We start from the raw sequence: 21,377 nt of genomic DNA on the forward strand, positions 1-21,377 counted from the left end.
GGGTGGGGGAGCAGGCTTGCCAGCTGCTTGCATTCAAAGGCGCCACCTCCTCCCCTTACAGGGGGGTCAGGCCCGGCCCGGAAGTGAACCCCAGCCCCGCGCCCGCGGGCGTTCCTGGGGCAAAGCCAGCAAAGCAGAAGGTCAAGTGCCTCTTACCGGAAACTGGAGTGGCCGGGGTGGTCGGGAGGAGCCCACAGCCGGGGGTGGGGGTCCCTACGGGCTGCTGTGCATCCTGGGTCCCCGCCGCCAAGGAGCCAGGCCAGGAGGCCTCGTGGGAGTTTAAGAAACTTTATTGCATTCTCTCGCAGTGGGCTGGGCCCAGTGCGGCCGGGTCGGCAGCAACGGGGGAGGGGGGGGGGTTAAGCCGAGGCGGGTGCCGGCGGCTGCGGGGCGCCGGGTCTAGAGCTGCTTTTCTCAGCCGTCCGCTGCCTCCTGCGGCGCCTGCAATGAGAGTAACAGGGAAATCGCAGGGAGGGCGGGAGCCCCAAGTGGGGCACAGGCGGCCGGGACTGAGCGCAGGGGGAAGGTTCCAGTAACGGAAAAGCCAAGACTAGGACATCATGGGGCTTCTAATAACCGCAACCTGGTGCTTGCTGTGCTCACCTTCACATTTCTCCAACGGAAGAAAAGGTTTTATGATACCGCATCCCGAAAACCGAGTGGAAACCATACACTCTCTGCGCACAAAAAAAAAGAAAAGAAAAAAAGTCTCTTCGCTAGACTTACGGTGGGGAAACATGCAGCGATCCGGTTCAAACTTGAACCGCGGGTATCCCAGCGGCCACGCGGCCGGGCGTCTGCGCAGGCGCAGGAGGCCGCAGCCCGCGGAGGGCCGTGGTATGGGGGCGGGGCTCGACGCCCGCCCGCGCGCACGGTGTCCGTTGCCCCTCCCCGGAAATTCCGCGTCCCCGGGCGTCGGCGGAGGGAGTGCTTCCTGGAGCACAGAGGAGGTCACAAATCATGTGACGGCGGCTTGCGGAGGAACCTGTCTTGGAAGCTTGTCCCCGAGGCGGTGGACAGCCACGAACCTTGCTGCTCAGAGAGCCGGGTAACTGGGCCCCTTTGCCGGATGGTCAGGCCTGGGCCCGCGGGTAGCGCGCGCGCTGAGCTGGAAGAGGAGTGGACGGCCCTTCCCCTTCGCTGGGGACTTCGATTCAGGGGGCTGGGTAGGTGGGGTGGGCTGAGGCATGTCGGTGTCCGGGAACTCTGGCTCCCTTCGGTGTCCGCCACTCCTGGAGGCGCGGGTTCTTGCCGCTTGCTAGGGTCGCGGTGGGGCGCGAGGGAATCTTGACGGGAGAGTCACCAGGAGTTTCTTTTTCAGGCGTGGATCTTGAACCCGCGGGAGAAAGGGGTGCATCATGGCGGATGTGAGTTACCCCCCAGCACAGGAGGAAGGAGAGGGTGGAGAGTTTGGAGGAGACTCCTGGGCGGGGAGAGGGCGCGCTTCCCGGTAGAAATTTGTTTCGTTTGGCCCCGCCCCCCCTCCCCCAGTAATTCTTTTCTGCAGGCTCTGCAGTGAGCGGCTAATATGAATGGGTTTGCCGGGGTCCTGAGTGGGTCTTGGAATGGGGGTGGAGGACACCAGGTCGCCTGTTCGTACTCCCCAAATCCCGCGGGCATAAGAGGCTCTGAACATTGCCATTTGAGTTTCTAAATTGTGGTTTGCTGCTCGGAATCCTTTTTTTTTTAGCAGTGGTCATGGTGCCTTTCTAGGTTCATTGCAGCAATTTTAGTTGATTTCCAACTGGCATCTCTTTAGCGCAGTAACACAAGTCAAATGCTAAGCTTAGGTAGCTTGTGCTAGTTACTAGAAACAGCAGGGCATTAATACTCACACTCATGGTGATGCTTTACCTCCTGTTACTTTGCTTACGTACATGCTGAGTGTTCTAAATATTGAACATATATTCATTTCTTACAACTTTTGCGCGGTAGGCACTGTCACCCCTGTGATGATAAGGCACAGAAAGGTCAAGTCACTGGCCTCAGGTTACACAGCTAGTACTTGTGGAGTCCAGATACCAACTCGGGCAGTTTCACTCCAGAGTCCATGCTCTTAACCATTACACTAAATAGTTATTCAGCATTAATATGAATCTGATTTCTTTTCAGATTGCAAGTTTATGTGTTTCAATATTAAGCAACATTTACTGCCCTTATCTCTCCATTTTTGGGTGTCTTCCATTATATTTTTGAGACCTTATTAGTCAGGCATAATCAAATCACTTTCTACTGAGCATCTGTCTTGCAAAGGTTTCTGTCATAAGGGCTTAGGGTGAAATAATGAAGATTGAGGTATAATTCCTCTCCTTCAGAGTTTTACAACTTAAAAAAAATACTATGCAAGGGATCATAGATATGCATACATTACTGTGTGAAAATTGCGAGTGATTACCTCTGGTTTGTGTCTAATATTGAACATATATTCATTTCTTAAACTTTTGCGCGGTAGGCACTGTCACCCCTGTGATGATAAGGCACAGAAAGGTCAAGTAACTGGCCTCAGGTTACACAGCTAGTACTTGTGGAGTCAAGATACTACTCAGGCAGTTTCGCTCCAGAGTCCATGCTCTTAACCATTACTATTGTGGTTTACAACTTAAAATTTTTTTAAGTTGTAAAACTCTGAAGGAGAGGAATTGTACCTCAATCTTCATTATTTCACTCTCAGCCCTTATGACAGGAGAGCCTGATTGGAGTATTTGGTGGTTGATATTAGCTCTAAATGATGAGTGGCAACTTTTTAAAAAGAGAGGGAGAATATTACTAGAATGAATAATCTAAGCAGACTTTGGGAGAGGTATGTATGGAAGAGCTGTGAATAGTCTAGTTTAGCTGGGGCTAAGGATATGTATGAGGGAGTGGTAGGAAGCAGGGCTGTAAACTTAGTCATAGGCCATGTTGTAGAGCAGCGGTTCTCAACCTGCGGGTCGCGACCCCTTTGGGGGTCAAACGACCCTTACACAGGGGTCACCTAAGACCATCGGAAAACACATGTATAATTACATACTGTTTTTGTGATTAATCACTATGCTTTAATTATGTTCAATTTGTAACAATGAAAATACATCCTGCATATCAGATATTTACGATTCATAACAGTAGCAAAATTATAGTTATGAAGTAGCAACGAAAATAATCTTATGGTTGGGGGTCACCACAACATGAGGAAATGTATTAAAGGGTCGCGGCATTAGGAAGGTTGAGAACCACTGTTGTAGAGTTTCAAATGTCTAAAGAATCGTCTATAATAATAAAAGCGTAATATGCTAATTAGGCCGGACTTCCTTCCTTCCGGACAAAGCCACAGTGGCTGGCGGGGTCGGAGGCAGAGGTGGCCACTGCAGGAGTTTTGTGCATTTGGCCTCTAGTTTGTACATAATTCAATGTACAGTTGAGAGCCTTTCAAAGATTGGTTCTGAAACTGGCTGCACAGGGAATCATCTGGGGAGCACCTCCAACCCCGGCATCGGGGAGAGAGAGAGAGAGAGAGAGAGAGAGAGAGTGTGTGTGTGTGTGTGTGTGTGTGTGTGTGTGTGTGTGTGTATTAATGCTCCTCATATGTTATCCATAGCAAAGGTTGAAAATCACTGCAATTATGGCTTTAGAGAAGGAGGAAATATGACTCTTGGCACTGTGTAGAACTGCATGGGATAGAAGCATGAGATCGGTATACCAATTGGGAGGTTAGTGCACGTCACAAATAGTAAAATGAAAGTAAACCGTATGTCCACTGAAAAGGAGAAGAAATCGGTTTAAAAACATTGGACTTCACAGGTGATTTCAAGTGACAAATGTGAGGTTAGGGTTAACTATTACTCATAGTTTCAAACCTGAATAATAGGGTTGGTAGTGCCATTAGTAGGAACAAAATGATTGAGAAATTTGGATTTTAGATGACACCGTGATAAGTTGAGATTTTCTTGTGTATGTTTAAAATGAGAGGAAAGGTAAACGTGATGATAACATGAAATAAAATGAACATTAAGGTTTGGAGAATTGTAGGGTTTAGAAGTTCAAAACAGCAGGTATCGTATTTATCTTTGTAGAGCTCTTAATTGATACCTGCTTGTCATTGAAATTCTCCAGATGAGAGAGTGTAATGAGACAAAGTAAAGTAGTTTTTTATTTCGTTTGTCATAATTATGTCACATGCTAAACACTTGACATCATATATTTAGTCATGTGAGGAAATTAAATTTCAAAGAAATAAATGAATTTACCCAGGATTGTTAAAGTGATGTTTATACATGGAAAGATATTCATAATATAGTCTCAAGTGAACACAACAATAGCACCAGGATTTGAAATAATACGAAAGTATGACCTAATTTTACAGCTAATATGTATTTGTGTTTCCCATTTCCAGATATGCTCATCACTTTACATTCATCTTCTCAATAAACTTTAAAACAATCTTAAGACTTAGGTTCTGCTATTGTCCCTACTCAACAAATAATGAAACTGAGGCTTAGAGAAAAAGGTTAACTTGCTTCAAGTCACACAACCAGTAAGTATCAAAATCAGAAAGGGAAAGAAAACACAAACAAGAAAGGTTAGGAATGATGACTCAAGGTCCCTGAAATGTGACTAGGACAGGATCTAGAGAATTAGTACAAGGCATGTTTTTACATGATTTGTTAATGTTCTCTTTCAGGACCTAAAGCGATTCCTGTATAAAAAGTTACCAAGGTAAAAAATTATTAATTTGTCATTAAATAAATTCTGCATAACGGTTAATTTTATGTAGCATTTTGTTTCTTGCTATTTTAGACTAAATATTGTGTGTATATAATGCTATTGTTTAGCACTTTACCTAACATAGCCCTAGGTAGCATGAATAATATCCTTCAAATTTGCAGATAAATAACATGGGGCCTAGAGAGGTTACAAGAGTACATTTATTTTGCTGTAAAAAAACTTATCAGGAGTAGTTTGAACAATGTTTGCCTACTTCTTTCCATATACCTTAAGATACGTGAAAGCTATGTGCTTAAGATAAGGAGCAGGCAGCTTTTCTGTGCCATAGCAAATTGGCATGCTCCTAAGTCTGAGTCAGCTTTCAGCATGTTGTCCAGTGTTGTGAAATATCTCCGAGAGTTCTTTAATAGGAAGCTTGTTTTCCAGTGTCATTTCCTCTGTCAGTTCCATTAACCTTTTCATCACAACCACTTTCTCATTTATGTCACTAAGTCCACCTTCACTAAGTTCTCTGGCTGTACATTTTGTGCAGAACAATGATAATGTCAACCTCTCAGCCAACTATTTCTTTTCTAACTCCATTTAATTTCTATTCATATTTCACCTCCAGTATTACCACTTTTCATTTCTTTGCTATATTTCACTTTAATTGGCCTTATTTCAGTTATTTTTTTTAATATCACTGGACAATGAGATAATACTGCATGTTTTTGTTCTCTGCATAAATCAAACAGATGCTCAGTAATCAATCACCAACACTCTGAAAAAAGTGATGTGACTACTTATTGATCACAATGTGTGTCTGTTATATCAGTTATTTACATAGTAACGTGTGAACTAAAGAGATAGTGAAGTTAGTACTCTATATAATTATTCAGTTAATATATCATACTTACTGAAATTTGATCCATGCTGTTGAGGGGGAATGGTGTTATTTAATCTGGCAATTAAAATGTTTCTAAATTGGAACTTTAAAATGAGGGCTTTCTGTATTTGTATTTGCCTTCTTAGAAGTTTAGCATATTGAAAGGATGCTAAAATTGGTGATGGGTGGGGGAATATCACACTGACGACAAAATACAGAAATGGAGGCATAGCTGATATTTGTAAAAACATAATGAAAATCTTTTCATGATGGAAAGAAAATGATTAGTACAAAGTGGTGTTTTTTTTCCATCATGACTGAGGCTAGTTTAATTCATATCTGTGACCATTTCTTGATGGTAGGCATATTGCAACCCAAGAGCCAAAAGAATGGGGAAGTAATATTATCGAACATTTATAAAGAAAAATATTAGAATACACACTGATTTGTTGCTAGATGTATGTAAGTTAAGGGTTTGGACACAGGCAGCCTAGCTTCAGAGCTGTGGGTCCATGCTCTTAATTGTACTGCTATGCCTCTCAACCAAATCAATTTTGTTTTGTTTTGTTTTGTTTTGTTTTTTTAATTCTCTGTTAAATATAGTTCTTGTATTTGTATTTTTAAGTCTAGTTTTTACTCAAGCAGTCTCAGGCTTAAATAATCACAACTTTGTGTTTTAAAATAACCAAATGTTTCATTACTATATTAATAAAACTAAGTATGATATCTTTGATTACCAATGTAACATTTGCTTTTGCGGGGACGGGGGATAAAAATGTTTTAGTGCTGGTGTTGCTCAGTCACGGGTCGATTCCCTGTCAGAATACATGCCCAGGTTTCGGGCTGGATCCCCTGTAGGGGGTATGCAGGAGGCAGTGATTCTCATCAGTGATGTTTCTATCGCTCCCTTTCCCTTCTTTTCTGAAATCAATAAAAACATGTTAAAAAATGTTTCAGTAAGTGTAAGGTTTAGATTTCTACAGAATATTTCATACAATTTATTTCTTCTGGAAGTATAGTGAACCTATCAATGCATTATATTTATTTTCAATTATTAGTAAAAATCTATTCCGGTTATTCTTTGTTGACTGTGTGTAGAATGGGAAACACCTTTTATATTTGTGACCTGATTTCTTTTAAGTGATTAAGTATGTGAGTAATTTTTCTACTTTTTTGGACAGTTACCTCTGTGAATTTGATCTTTTTAATTTCTACCTTCTCTTTTGGTGCTTTAGTTGGCATTTGAGTTAATTACTATGAAAAGAAAAAAGGTACCTATGGTGACACAGATTTTTAAAACATTTTTGTAGTACTCTTTACCTGTTTTTTTTTTTTAATATATTTTATTGATTTTTTACAGAGAGAAAGGGAGAGAGATAGTTAGAAACATCGATGAGAGAGAAACATCGATCAGCTGCCTCCTGCACATCTCCCACTGGGGATGTGCCCGCAACCCAGGTACATGCCCTTGACCGGAATCGAACCTGGGACCTTTCAGTCCGCAGGCCGACGCTCTATCCACTGAGCCAAACCGGTTTTGGCTACCTGTTTTTTTAATTTGCTTTTTTTTTGAGTAGGCAATACATTCATAAAATTCAATATTCAAAAGTTAATTGAAGGGCATAGAATGAGAAGTTTCCCATCACTGCCCTTCAGCCACATCGTTCCCCTCTCATAGGCACCCATTGTTACCTACAGGCAAACATGTATATAAACATACATATTTGCATGTATACACAGAGGTCTCAGACTGCTATAATACAAAGTACCAGAGATTGGATATTTATTTTTATTTTTATTGATTTCAGAGAGGGAGGGATAAAAACATCAATGATGAGACAGAATCATAGATTGGCTGCCTCCTGCACAATCCCTTCTGGGGATTGAGCCAGCAATCAGGCATGTGCCCTGACTGGAAATGGAACCATGACCTCCTGGTTCATAGATCAACATTCCGCCATCTGAGCCACACTGACCAGGCTGGATACAGTGGGGCCTTGACTTACGAGTTTAATTCATTCCGTGACGGAGCTCATAACTCAAATTACTCGTATGTCAAATCAGCAGTGAACGAGTGAGACACGTGATGCTGGGCTGATGTTGTGGCGTTCCTGTGACGTTCGCTGTGCCAACTAGCGGTGGGGTATCTGAAGCTGGCTTGTAACCCGAATTTTAGCTCGCAACTCAAAGCAAAAAATCAGCCGAGAGACGGCTTGTATCTCGAAAAACTTGTTAGTCGGGACACTCGTAAGTCAAGGCCCTACTGTATTTCTTATATGTAAATGATCAAAATTTATTTCTCCTAGTTCTAGAGCAGGGGTGGGCAAACTTTTTGACTCGAGGGCCACAATGGGTTCTTAAACTGGACCGGAGGGCTGGAACAAAAGCATGGATGGAGTGTTTGTGTGAACTAATATTAATTCAAAGTAAACATCATTACATAAAAGGGTACGGTCTTTAGTTTTATTCATTTCAAACAGCCGGATCCGGCCTGCGGGCCGTAGTTTGCCCACGGCTGTTCTAGAGGCTGGAAGTCCCAAGATCAGGGCACCAGCACGCCTGGGTTCTGGTGAAGGCCCTCTTCTGGGTTGCAGATTGCAGACTTCTCATACTCTCAGACAGGGAAGGAGAGCTAGCTAGCTAGCTTTCTAGCCTCTTAGAAGGGCACTAAGTACATTCATGAGGGCTCCACCCTCACGGCCCAATCACCTCCCAAAGGCCCCACCTCCAGATACCATCACATTGGGATTAGGGTTTCAACATATGATTTTGGAGAGTGACAAACATTTAATCTCTTGTAATATACACATATAAATGCTTACATTGTGTTGTTATATAAGTTGCTTCTTGTACACACTACTCAAAACCATGTGCCTTTTCACTTAACATCTGTAAGTTTGAGATCAGTCCTTCCCAGTACATGAAGAGCTGCTTCTTTGTTTGCAGAGTATTCCATTGCATTTATGTGTCATAACTTATTTAACTTGTTCTTTTTGATAGTTAGGTTACCAATCTTTTTCTATTTCAAGAGATGGTGCCATTGGTAACTGCACAAAGTGGTGTGTGGGTGTCTCAAGTATCTGTAGGATATATTTTTATGCAATCTAGTTGATATATTTTTATGCAATCTAGTTTTTAACTTAGAAGAAAATATTGTTTTATGTATTAATCACATAAGTTATGTTTCAATCCATAGATAATTTTAGGATTTAATGATAATAGAAAATAATACTAGTAAATATACACAATTCTTTCATCTTTCTTATTTTTAATGTGAGGCAGATAAATGGCTTTGTAACGTTTTCTCAAATTGTAATAACACTTCTCTGACAAACATTTTTTGACAGTGGGATTTAAAAACATAATTTCAGTAATACGAGTATAAGTTAATGTGAATATTATTCACTGCTTAGTTAAAATATTAAGGTTAACACAATAAGGAATGATAATTGTAGGTTATATAGTAGAAACATTGAGCATATTTCTGAGTTGCAACCTACATACGATATAGTTAACAAGGCTCTAGGTTTTGCATAAATATTGTAAGTTTGAGAATGTTTCCTCATAATTTTTGACACTATACTTTTATGCTCTACCAATTCTTACTAATAATTTAATACTTAAACTGTAGTGATAAATTGTATCATTATCAGGGTGCACAGATGATACCCTGATATTAATAATAATTAGTATTTTAATGTAAACTTATGTACCAACCTCTACATGTATTATTTTATTGAATTTTGCAATAGCCAAAAAGTACACTTATCCCCATTTTCAGATTGTTAACTGAGGCTTGGAGAGTTTTATAACTAGCCCATGGTAGCATAAATAGTAAGCAGGAGAGCCTGGGTGCAACTCATCTTTTTAATTTCAGAGGTATAGTCTTGACAATTCTGCTTACTACTCCTTAGATAGACACTAGAGGCCCGGTGCATGAAGTTTGTGCACTCAGGGGTGTGCGGTCCCTTAGCCCGGCCTGCTCCCTCTCGCAGTCCGGGAGCCCTCAGGGGATGTCCAACTGATGGCTTCTGGCAGTGGGACATCCTTAGCGCTGCCACAGAGGTGGGAGAGGCTTTTGCCACTGCTACTGCGCTCGCCAGCCCTGAGCCTGGCTTCTGGCGGAGTGGCACTTCCCCTATGGGAGGGCACTGACCACCAGTGGGCAGCTCCTGCATTGAGCATCTGCCCCCTGGTGGTCAGTGCACGTAATAGCTACCGGTCGTTCCTCAGTTCGGTCGATTTGCATATTAGCCTTTTATTATATAGGATGGCTGAAAGGATTGCTGCATAGCCTACATTCTTCCCATCCAATTTCTTCAGCTTCAAATGATCTTTGTGCCCTTGTCTTAATCAGTGCCATAACACCTAAGCTGAGCTTTCACTTCCTCAGGGAAGCCTTCCTTGACCCACTTGACCCACCTTGGCCCTCCCTCCCTCTCCTCTGCGTTATAGGCTCTTGTATCCCCACAGATCACTTACTTGCCACAATTGTAGCTTTAAATTTGTTAGTGCGAGATTATTTGATGGATAGTTACTCTCCTTTTAGATTGTAAGTTTTGTGAAGACAGTGACTTTATTTTTGCTTAGCATGGTATTATAAATATTCAGTGCCACAAATATTGGGCACTGTTATTAGAATGAATGAAAGAAAAAGTCTATCTTTACCATTGTATCCACTGCTAATAACCTGTCATACTTCAGTAAACCACAGAATAATTAGCAATTTTAACGGAGAATCAGCTATGTTTTAGCTCTTCATCAATAAACTATAAATTGTAAAGATATATTGTCAGTGATACACATTCATTCAATTTCTGGAAGAGTTTTAGTAAACAGTTTAGGCTGTCAAGAATTGAGTTTCCATGGTTTTTCAGAAATACACATGAAAATTATAATTATGACTTTGAGGTACACATTTTCAGAAAGTGAAATGTTATATATTTTTCCTTTCTAGTGTTGAAGGGCTTCATGCTATTGTTGTGTCAGACAGAGACGGGGTGCCTGTTATTAAAGGTAAAACAGAACTTAACATGCCAGTGTTGTGTTTGCTTTAGAATGAAGATGTACTTACATCTGAGTAGTACAGAAGCAAGTATATGAAACCCATTTCAGAAAATTTAGGAGAAGGTTTTTCGGGGGAAATGTTTGCTTTTGTATGTTGAAGGCTGTGTTGAAACTTAAAACTTCTTACATATTAAGTGTATCATGTTGCCATTCAGAGCTTAAGCATGCATTTAATCACAGGCCCAGTTTCCCATTAAAGACATACTATGGTATAGTATAAAACAAGCATGTCAAACTTGCAGTCCACAACGAGTATTTTTGTGGCCCAGCAAATATAACGGTATGTAAGAAAGGCCTTAATAAAAATTTTGTAACTTAATTTTTACAATATCCTGTTATACCTAATTATTAATAATGAACTACAACATTCACTAATGACTGATTACTATAATCATGTTGCATTCATTTCCCTTTTGCGCCTTATGCCAAGGTGCACCATTTCTCTCCACTAATACTAGCAGCGAAGATTTTAGCAGCTGATTGCCACGTCTTTAGTCTTGTACTGACTTGTTTGGTGTGGGCAACAGGAAATATTTTGCTTTCGGAGAACAAGGAAAGTAGGTTTATTTGCATTATGCTTATTAATTTGTGCAGTTATCCAGTGTCTGGTAAGTTAATGTTCAAGAAAAAAATATTAATTTTTATTAAAATGTTCTATTATTTTATGTTAACGATTACTCATTTACTTCAGCCCTTTGTATTCAGTATGTCTCTATCGAAATAAACCTATGTTTCTATGAAAATTGAAGTTTTTGTTTTTTTGTGGCCCATATAAACTTAAACCTTGTTTATTTGGCCCGTGTTAGCCTTTGAGTTTGACGTGCTTGATATAAACCATTAGTAAATCTATATGATAAGGCTGGGCATGTATGCAGCTAGATATATTATACATAAAGACTCCTCCCCCCTCCCCAATATATATTTTTATCAGTAGTTTTAGGATAAATATCCATATATTTGAATCAACATACTATTGGTTGTTTTTGTTTAATCTTTCTTGATTCTCTACTTCTTTACTGGAAGTAAGATTTAAAAAAAAACAAAACAACTTTTTATGTTTTACAAAACTTTGAGTTAACCAGAATCTAACAAGAATTTTTTACCTAAAGAAGAGCTTGCTAACCTAAAAAAAGAACTTTTTACCTAATTTAAGCTTTTTGTTTGTTTTTGTTTTTAGTGTATATGATGTCATAGTCAGTATATATTAAGAACATCTTTCTACTCTCTCTGGTATCATCAATGAATGTGTATAGTTATACTAGGACACTGTAATAAATAGTGTTACCAAAGAAAGAGTAAATAATGCTCTACACATTTTATTGCCAGTTTATTTTCTAACTGGGTTTATCATACATGTCAGATAATTTTAGACTTGAGTTAAAGGAAGTTTAGAAATAATGTATTTATTTTGTTTTATAAATGAAGATTGTCAAGGGGAAAGAGTACATTGTTATTCCTAAGTTGTGATGTGAGTCAGTGACAAAATAATATTAGAACCCATCATTTCCTGATGTGTGATCCAGTGTGCTTTCTAACTTACCATAAAACATTGGTGGCTATGAGCAAGTCACTTGTCTTTTCTTAGTTCTGTAATGAAGGCTTTAAACAAAATAATGTCAGATTTGCCAGCTCTAATATTCTTTCTGAGGATCTCTGTGTTAAAGCCTTATGCTTGCCCAACTAACTCCTTGATTTAGTGAGTGAAGGAAAAAGTTGGCCAGCTGCACAATTATTAATACCAATAAGCAATATTACTATAGGTTTTATGAGAGCAAAGTTTTCTGAAGCTTTTTTAAAATTCTAGCTTGGCTGTCAGTTAACGAGAATATTCAGTTTATTAAATGTACTGATTGCTCTGGGTACTTCAGTTGGTTAGAACGGCTTTCTGATACACCAACATTGTGGATTTGATCTACAGTCAGGTCACATACAAGAAGCAACCAATGAATGCATATATAAGTGGAATAACAGATTAATGTACCTCGCTCCCCCTCCTTCCAAAATCAATCATTCAATAAAATATATAAATGTACTGATTAATCTGTGTCTTAAGGTAGGTAGATACTAAAGAAATACAATCATTTAATCTTTTTAAAAATAAAAATATTGTGAGAATCATTTTTTCCCTTAGTTTTGATCGCTCACTCAACATCTCAGCAGTTTTTCACACCTGAATTGATGAGACCCAGTTAGTGATGTGATTTTAAATATTGGAAACAGACCTCTTGTGCTTGGTGTTTTTCCAGATCCATGTCTTAAAAAGGTGCTGCAAATCTTTCTACCATGTCCACTGCATAATTTTTACTTAAATCATTTGTATTTCCAGTGGCCAATGATAATGCTCCAGAGCATGCTTTGAGACCTGGTTTCTTATCTACTTTTGCCCTTGCAACAGACCAAGGGAGCAAACTTGGACTTTCAAAAAATAAAAGTATCATCTGTTACTATAACACCTACCAGGTAAGTTCATAACTATTCAATGGCTTGCTGATTTCAACTATTATTATGTTTTCTATATAAAATAGCTTGTACTATCATTCTAAATTTGAGTTTTGAAAGGGGTGGAATTTTAAGATCTTAGCCTTCAAATTTGACACCAGGAATTAATTACTGTGGAAAGTAATTAAAAAGATGTAATAATAAAGTAATGTTATCCTGGAAAGGGTAAGTCAGGTCACTCTTACCTCCAGTAGATGGTGCCCTTAGCTTAACAGTGTAATTTCTCAAATGACATTTGTGTTGTTGGTGACAGGTAAAAATTTCTCTTGAAAGTCAAATGATAAATTATTTAAATTGGTTATTTTAGCTAATTCCTTCATTTGGTTTGGGGTATATGTATATATATGTAAAATATACAATTGTATATAGGGTGCCCTAAGAAACATACACACACTTTGAAAAATTATAAAGGCAGTGTTTATTAAAATACATTTTATTTTCAAAATTGAACCATCAGCTGTTAAAATATGTATACATATTTTGGGGGGACACCCTGTATATAAATAAGTGAGGTTATTAATTATGGAGAAGAAATTAGTTGCTACATACTTCTTGATCTCCAGCTACATTTTCGTTAGAATAAATTAATCACTTGTCTATATGAGTGATGCTTATTTTAAAAGTTGTATATTCTAATGTATATTGGTAAAAAAAATAACCCATCTGGCCTTTAACTTGACTGATACAGATTAGATTGAAGCTAAGTTAAAGATAGTTGATTTAAAGTTAATTTAAATTTGTTTAAATTATAGTAGTACATAGGAGGCAGAAAAATCTTGAAGATACAGCTACTTGAATGAGAAATACTTCCTTTAGCCATTTAATTATTAAATTTTTATTGAGCTCTTACTATGTAATTGACACTCTGCTGGTCTTTAGAGATTAAAAAAAAAAAATGAAGACACAGTCCCACCTTAAAAACTTTCCAGGCTAAATGGTGTTGTCTCTAAGAGATACTCAGTAACTCTGTTTCATGGAAATATTTATTTTCATCTCTTTCATATTTCATGAGATAATACCATGATACTGGGCTGTTACCTTACACATTGACCATTTAAAGGTTTTTTGAAAGATTAAGATAGTTCATTGAATTATACTGCCTTTTCACAATGCAACATAATATTTAGATCTTCTTTTCTTTTTAGGTGGTTCAGTTTAATCGTTTACCTTTGGTGGTGAGTTTCATAGCCAGCAGCAATGCCAATACAGGTGTGTTTTAATTACCTTAAATGCAGCTTTAAAAATATATATATTGATTTCAGAGAAGAAGGGAGAGGGAGAGAAATACAGAAATATCAATGATGAGAGAATTGTTGATCGGCTGCCTCCTGTTAAATGCAGCTTTTAATTGTTTATGATACCGTATCTGAATAGTCTAATATAATAGGATTAGTAGATTTAGGATAAAAGAAAATCTGAATTTGGGGGCAAGGTCTTTGCTCTCCGAAAAAATAAATTCTCTGTTTTCCATATCTGCATAATGGAGCTAATATCTGCTTGTGTGGGTAAGTTATCCTTTAAGATAAAAAAGAAAATTACATGTTATCTTTACCACTTGAATGCTATGTCTTGCTCACATTAAAAGAGCTTTAGAAAACAAAAAGAGTAGAGAACTAAAAAATAAAATGGTCATGGATGAGTTAAATTCCATATATACCATTCTATTAGACTTTTTAAATCCTGGACGATAGTGAGCAAGATGACGGAGGATTGTGAATAGGTGAACATAATCACATTCTTCCTGAGGTTGAAGAATTGAGAACACACACTAGGAAGCTGTATTTCCCATGGAGGATAGCAAGACCCCATCACATCCAGTAGCCTTCACTGGGCGTTTATGTGTAAAGTGACAGTATTTAGTTGAATTATATTTTTTTTACTCCCTTTGGGTAAAGTGATTTGTTTGTTTTTAGGGTCTGTCTCCTTCAGATTTGACTACTGTTTAGAATTGTTAGAGCAAGTTCTAGTTCTATCTATGTCACTGAAGCCAGTCCTTAGATTCCTGGTCTTTAAAATGAGGGGTTTAGATTTGATGATTAGTTCTCTTCCATTTCTGATGTATTAAAGCTGTAAAATATATATGTGAAAACACTTTGTAAATTATTCAGGGGTGGGCAAAAGTAGGTTTATAGTTGTAATACAAATAAATAATACAAGAATTAATAAGTAATACTAGAATGAACTCTTATTTCATGTACTCACAACTGTAAACCTTTTGCTCACCCCTGTATAGGATAGTGGTATCAATATTGTAAGTATATTAAACAGTAATTGTGATAAATCACCATCACATACTAACATAACTCATTGGTTGTTATAAATTATGATGTTGTACAGAATTATATTTTAGTACTTAGAACATTTCCTTGAGAATCCCAGATGCTTTTAATATTCTGTGAGAAAGAGGACAATCCATATTTATCTGTAATAATAAAATAGCGTAATATGCTAATTAGACCAAATGTCCTTCTGGATGAAGCCGGGGCTGCGAGGGCTGAGGCAGTCGCCACAGCCTGCAGGGTCAGAGGTAGAGGAGGTACCTCGGCTGCCGCAGCGGTGGTAACCAAGGCAGAGGCCCCTCGCCACCGCGGCAGCGGGGACCGAGGCCGCCAGCCACCGCCGCAGTGGGGGCCGAGCCCCTTGCACGAATTTCGTGCATTGGGCCTCTAGTTTAAACATAAAATAAGCGGTGTCTAGAATATGTAGCCTTTCACTCTGGTAAATTAAGGAGAAGCTAGACACACTAATTTCTAGACTAGGTTGTCTTCCAGATTCATCACTGAACTTTTTTTTAAACATGGAAGAAAGTTCATAATGAATATGAGTTTTTTGGTTACTTTACTTAGAATTAGAATATTTTGCTTTAGTTACAGGGAATAAACTATCTCATTTACTTTTCACTTTTTAGTAATAATTTCAACCAAAGGGAATTTAAGTCAAAGACTTTTTTCATGAACATTTTTTCTAAGGTTCTAATTTTCTTAATCTCTTTGTTTTAGGACTAATTGTCAGCTTAGAAAAGGAACTTGCTCCATTATTTGAAGAATTGAGACAAGTTGTAGAAGTTTCTTAACCTGACAGTGGTTTTGATGTCTACCTTATCTTCATTATAATAGACAAGATATCAATCTAGCAATCTTGAGACCACAACATACTTATATCCAGGTACCCAAAAAAGGGTCCCTTTTTTATCTTATACTAAAAATTTATGGACAGGTTGTTATCTTTTTTTGTATAGGTCTTATTTACTGAGATCTGGGGATACCACAGAAATGCTTCTGTCTATCACAGCTCCCATGGAGTTAGTCCAGTCCCCAAATCTGCATGAGATTCTACTGGGTGGGTCGGAATCAAAATGGTCCTTTGATCCACTTGAGCCGTGAAGTGCTCCCCCTTGTACATTCTGCCAGGCCTGCAGATTGAAGCAGATCTATTTTATTATGAATAATAATGAGGACATATTTTTTTCATATTGTTTTATTTCTTTGCATTGAAGTGTGGGAACATAAAATGGCTTAGTAAAAGTAATAAAATCAGTACAATCACTAACTTTCTTGTGTATATATTCTTTTGCAATATACATGAATATTACTAATTGATTTGATTCTTCTCAGAGGGTGCTGCTGTTTAATACAAATGATAGCTAATGGTTTTCCACCCACTCTGCTTCCTATATAACCATTCAGTGTTTTAATGTCTGTGCATTGTTCGTAAAATTTAGATATGATTCATTATTGAGCTCTGTTCCCAGTATTGGTACATATGTAAACATGATACTACAGCCATTTTTTTCAATACATAAGTATAAATAAAATAGTATTTTTTAAAGTATAGTTTGAGTACTATAGTTTTTTCCCCCCCCAGACTACTTTCAAAAGTTTAAAGATATAATTACTTAATTTTACTCTTCTCAACCACACGAATTAAGTGAGTGTTTCTTGTGGATATTGGTGTGGAAATAGTTTTATGTGGCATAAGCTGTCAATAGGAAAATAAATATTTATGAGCCTAATCTAGTATCTATGAAATTGGTATCATATTTCTAGAACTTGCCCTGTATATTCAGGAATGCAGTCCATCATTCACGGTGGTTAATTTCCTCCTGGGTTCTTTGACAGTCAGTTTGTCCTGATACAGTTCAGTACACATGCATTGAGGGCCTGTTGCCATTCACAGAACTACCACATTGTAGAACTCTTAAGGAGCACAATTCACATCATATTTCCAGGGGTGCATTTTACATGGAATGTGTGCAAATGTGGTCCTTGAGTTGTGGAGTGAGGTAGTGGGCCAGACACTGTGCCTGCTTCTTCCTCTCCCTCTCCTTCCTTAAATCCTATACAAATATGAGACTAAATTGTGGTACCTACCTTTAAAGAACTTATTGTTCAGTAAATGAAACAGATATGTGAAATGTGATAAAGGAAGGTATAGAAACAAAATAGGGGCATTTATTTAGCATTAGATTCTGCTTTATTTTGAGAGAGAATAGGGGCATTTGAATTGGGCAAGAACAAAAGCCTTTACAACAGTGGTTCTCAACCTTGGCTGCACATTAGAATCACCTGGGAATCTTTTTAAAATCCTGATTTCTGGGCCTCATCCTCTGGAAATTCTGTTTCTTTGTTACTAATATTGTGGCCCCACCCCATAACAAAGAAACAGAATTTCTGGAGGATGAGGCCCAGAAATCAGGATTTTAAAAAAATTCCCAGGTGATTCTAATGTGCAGCCACGGTTGAGAACCACTGCTTTACAAAGAAGTGGAGGCAAGAGAGATGCTTTAAGTGCAGGGAATTATACATAGTTAATTGTTACACTCTAATGAAGTATTAGACACACCAATCATAATCCAGAATTGCCATTATCTGGATTATTGGTGTCCAGGAAATTTTTGCCAGTGCTATGATTCATGAAACAAGAAGGTCTTTTATAAATGAGGTGACATTTTAATTGCAGGTAATAAGTATGTATCTAAAAACCTCAGAAAAGATAGTAAGTAGAGATACTTAACCTCTCTCTGCATGGCAAATACTGCTACTATTACAATTTCTATTTGAAGGGGTATAACAAATTATTCTATAGTTCCTCTGGAAAAATAAGGTGAAAATCTCTTAAGAAGTTTTGAAAAGGTAGGTACACAGCTAGACAGATCAGTGAAACAGACTACTCCAGGAACAGGCCTTAGTACATACCGCATTTTTCTGTGTATAAGATGCCCCCCACTTTTCCAACCCAAAATTAAGAAATCAATATTTTAAACATAAAATAGAACACATTTTTATTTAGTAACTAGAGGCCTGGTGCACAAAAATTTGTGCACTGGGGGGAGGGGTCCCTCAGCCCGGCCTGTGCCCCCTCACAGTCTGGGACCCCTTGGGGGATGACCATCTGCTGGCTTAGGCCTGCTCCCCGGGGAATTGGGCCTAAGCTGGCAATCAGACATCCTCTGGCAGCCCGGCAGCCCTCGGGGGATGTCCACTTGCCAGTGGGGAGCAGATCTAAGCTGCCGTCAGACATCCTTAAGCGCTGCTGAGGAGGCAGGAGAGGCTCCCACCACCACTGCTGTACTGGCAGCCATAAGCCTGGCTTGTGGCTGAGCAGAGCTCCCCCATGTGGGAGCGCACTGACCACCAGAGGGCAGCGCCTGCATTGAGCGTCTGCCCCCTAGTGGTCAGTGTGTGTCATAGTGACCAGTCTGCCTGCTGTTAGGGTCAGTTTACATATTACCCTTTTACTATATAGGATAGAGGCCTGGTGCACAGGTGGGAGCTGCTGGTTTGCCCTGAAGGGTGTGTCGGATCAGGCTGGGGGTCCCGCTTGGGTGCCTGGCCAGCCTGGGTGAGGGGCTGATGGCTGTTTGCAGCTGGTCACACCCCCTTCAGGGTGGGGGTCCCCACTGGGGTGCCTGGCCAGTCTGGATGAGGGGCTGATGGCTGTTTGCAGCTGGTCACACCCCCTTTAGGGTGGGGGTCCCCACTGGGGTGCCTGGCCAGTCTGGGGGAGGGGCTGAGAGCCGTTTTCAGGCTGGCTGATGACTGAAGCTCCCAGCCTCTCCTTTTTTCCTTTTTTTATTCTGGGATTATTTACCTTCTATAATTGAAACTTTGTTGCCGTCACTGGAGCTGAGAGCTGGGCTCCTGCTCGCTGCAGCTCTGAGGCCACAGCCTGCTGAAAGCAGGTATCTGGGGTTTGTTTAGCTTCTATAATTGAAACTTTGTTGCTGTCACTGGAGCTAAGAGCCGGCACCATGGCCACGGCCGGCTGAAAGCAGGTATCTGGGGTTTGTTTAGCTTCTATAATTGAAACTTTGTTGCTTTTGGAGCTTAGAGCCGGGCCGTGGCAGGCGGGGAACCTTGGTTTCCTTCATCACTGGAGCAAGCAAACCTGCTCGCTTCAGCTGCGTGGCTGCTGGCCGCCATCTTTGTTGTTTAATTTGCATACCTCACTGATTAGCCAATGGGAAGCGTAGCGAAGGTACGGTCAAGTACCCTTTTTGTCTTTTATTAGATAGGATTACTGCAGGTAATGTTTACATACCAATACTATGATATTATGCAGCATATCACTTTATTCAGCCTCTGTTGCATCACTGCTCTCTTCATCACTATTAGTTCCAGCCATATCAATTTCTTCAACTTCTATTGTATCACTGCTGTCTTCTGAGTCACTGTCTATATATGTGAGATCATCCTCATAAACTGGTGGCATTTTCTGAGCTAACTGTGTTCTCGTGGCCAACCCTTCTCTCCTCATGAAATTGAAGCACCATTTTGCCTTTCCTGTAAAATCAACTATGTTCATTTCGTTTGCAAACATTCTTGCCTGACATTGAGTAAGCTTGGTTGACACACATAAGCCACTCAGGCACTGCTCCATAATCCAAGTCTTAAGCCTTTGCTCCAAGTTTGCTCATTTTGCTGGTTTTCCTCTTAAGGCCTTCTTTTTTGGCATCTTAAGGAGTTGTTCTTCCCATTTTCTCCCTGTCTGATCAGACACTCCGTGGGAGGAGGTCCAAATTGTGTCTCTGCAGCTCTTTTTCCATGCTCTCTTGCATAGCTGATTGCATTCAGTTTGAATTTTGCAGAGTAACCAATTGCTTATCTGTATTTACCTTTTTATTTTTTGACATCTTCATGGGCTCAGAACGCTCTGGTCCCTGTTGCATCTGTGCACTCTCCACCTCCAATTATAGCGTCAGCTGACGTCAGTAACAATAAGGCTCGTGATTGGAGGAGCCTGTTGGACAAGGTATGGGCAGCTACACACCCGCGTGGCTCTCGGCTGACTTCCGTGTATAAGATGCCCCTTTGCTTTTCAGTCTAATTATTTTAGAAAAAAAATTGCGTCTCATACACGGAAAAATACGATACATATGAGGACTTAAAAGATAACATCTTAAGTCAATGGGGAAAGGATTATTCAATAGCTAGTAGGACAGGCATTTTTTTATGCTCTGCTTATAGAATTGCTATGCCTCTTTATGAGGGACAATTGGGCAATCTCTACCAAACTTTCAAATACTAGGATTCTCCAGAGAACCCACAGACACAAAATAATATTTAATTTGGGTATTCCAGGGCCAGTCAAGTTGACACAAAATTAACCTTTATATCCAAAAATTCCACTTCTAGATATTTATCCTACTGACACATATAGACACGCACAAAATTAGAAGGCCCTTAATTTTTTGTTGGACTTATTTCTTACCCTCAGGCACACAGATGTCTTACAAATAAGCCTAGAGTACTTGGCACTTCTTGCTCACTATGTCCAAACAGTATAATGTCATCTATGCAGTGGACCAATGTGAGAGAGTCTTGTGGAAAGAAAGGTGGTCAGGGTCTGCATGGACTAAATCACAACATAGGGTGGAGAACTGATCGACCTCTGAGGTAGGAAAGTGAAAGGTGTATTGCTGGCCTTGCCAGATAAACTGCTTCTGATGCTCTTTACTAATAAATATCAAGAAAAGAGAAAAACAAAAAATCAGTTGCCAAATCAGTAATTGCTGTATACCAGGTATCAGGGGGTACGTTAATTTGTTCAAGGAATCAATCACATCTGGAACAGCTGCAATTGCAGTCACCCCCTGGTTAAATTTGTCATCATCCACTGTCATGCTCCAGGAGTCATCTATTTTCTGCACAGGCCAAGTAGGCGTGCCGAATGAGGATGTGGGAATCCCCACCCTTGCATCCTCTAGTCTGATGGTGGCACTAATCTCTGAAATCCCTCCATTGCT

General features: G+C 39.6%; 1 protein-coding gene across 1 annotated transcript; it reads left to right on the forward strand.

Annotated features, from left to right (window-relative positions):
* Positions 1-917: 917 nt before the first annotated feature.
* On the forward strand, positions 918-16,681 carry LAMTOR3 (late endosomal/lysosomal adaptor, MAPK and MTOR activator 3). The gene is made up of 7 exons (XM_059664646.1): positions 918-1,048; positions 1,322-1,367; positions 4,658-4,692; positions 10,524-10,582; positions 12,960-13,093; positions 14,278-14,341; positions 16,132-16,681. Exons 2-7 carry the CDS (start codon positions 1,359-1,361, stop codon positions 16,203-16,205), a joined length of 375 nt encoding a protein of 124 aa, XP_059520629.1. The 5' UTR covers positions 918-1,048; positions 1,322-1,358; the 3' UTR covers positions 16,206-16,681.
* The last annotated feature ends 4,696 nt before the right edge of the window (positions 16,682-21,377 follow it).

Source organism: Myotis daubentonii, chromosome 1 (assembly GCF_963259705.1).
Source record: "Myotis daubentonii chromosome 1, mMyoDau2.1, whole genome shotgun sequence".
NCBI classification, from domain to species: Eukaryota; Metazoa; Chordata; class Mammalia; order Chiroptera; family Vespertilionidae; genus Myotis; species Myotis daubentonii.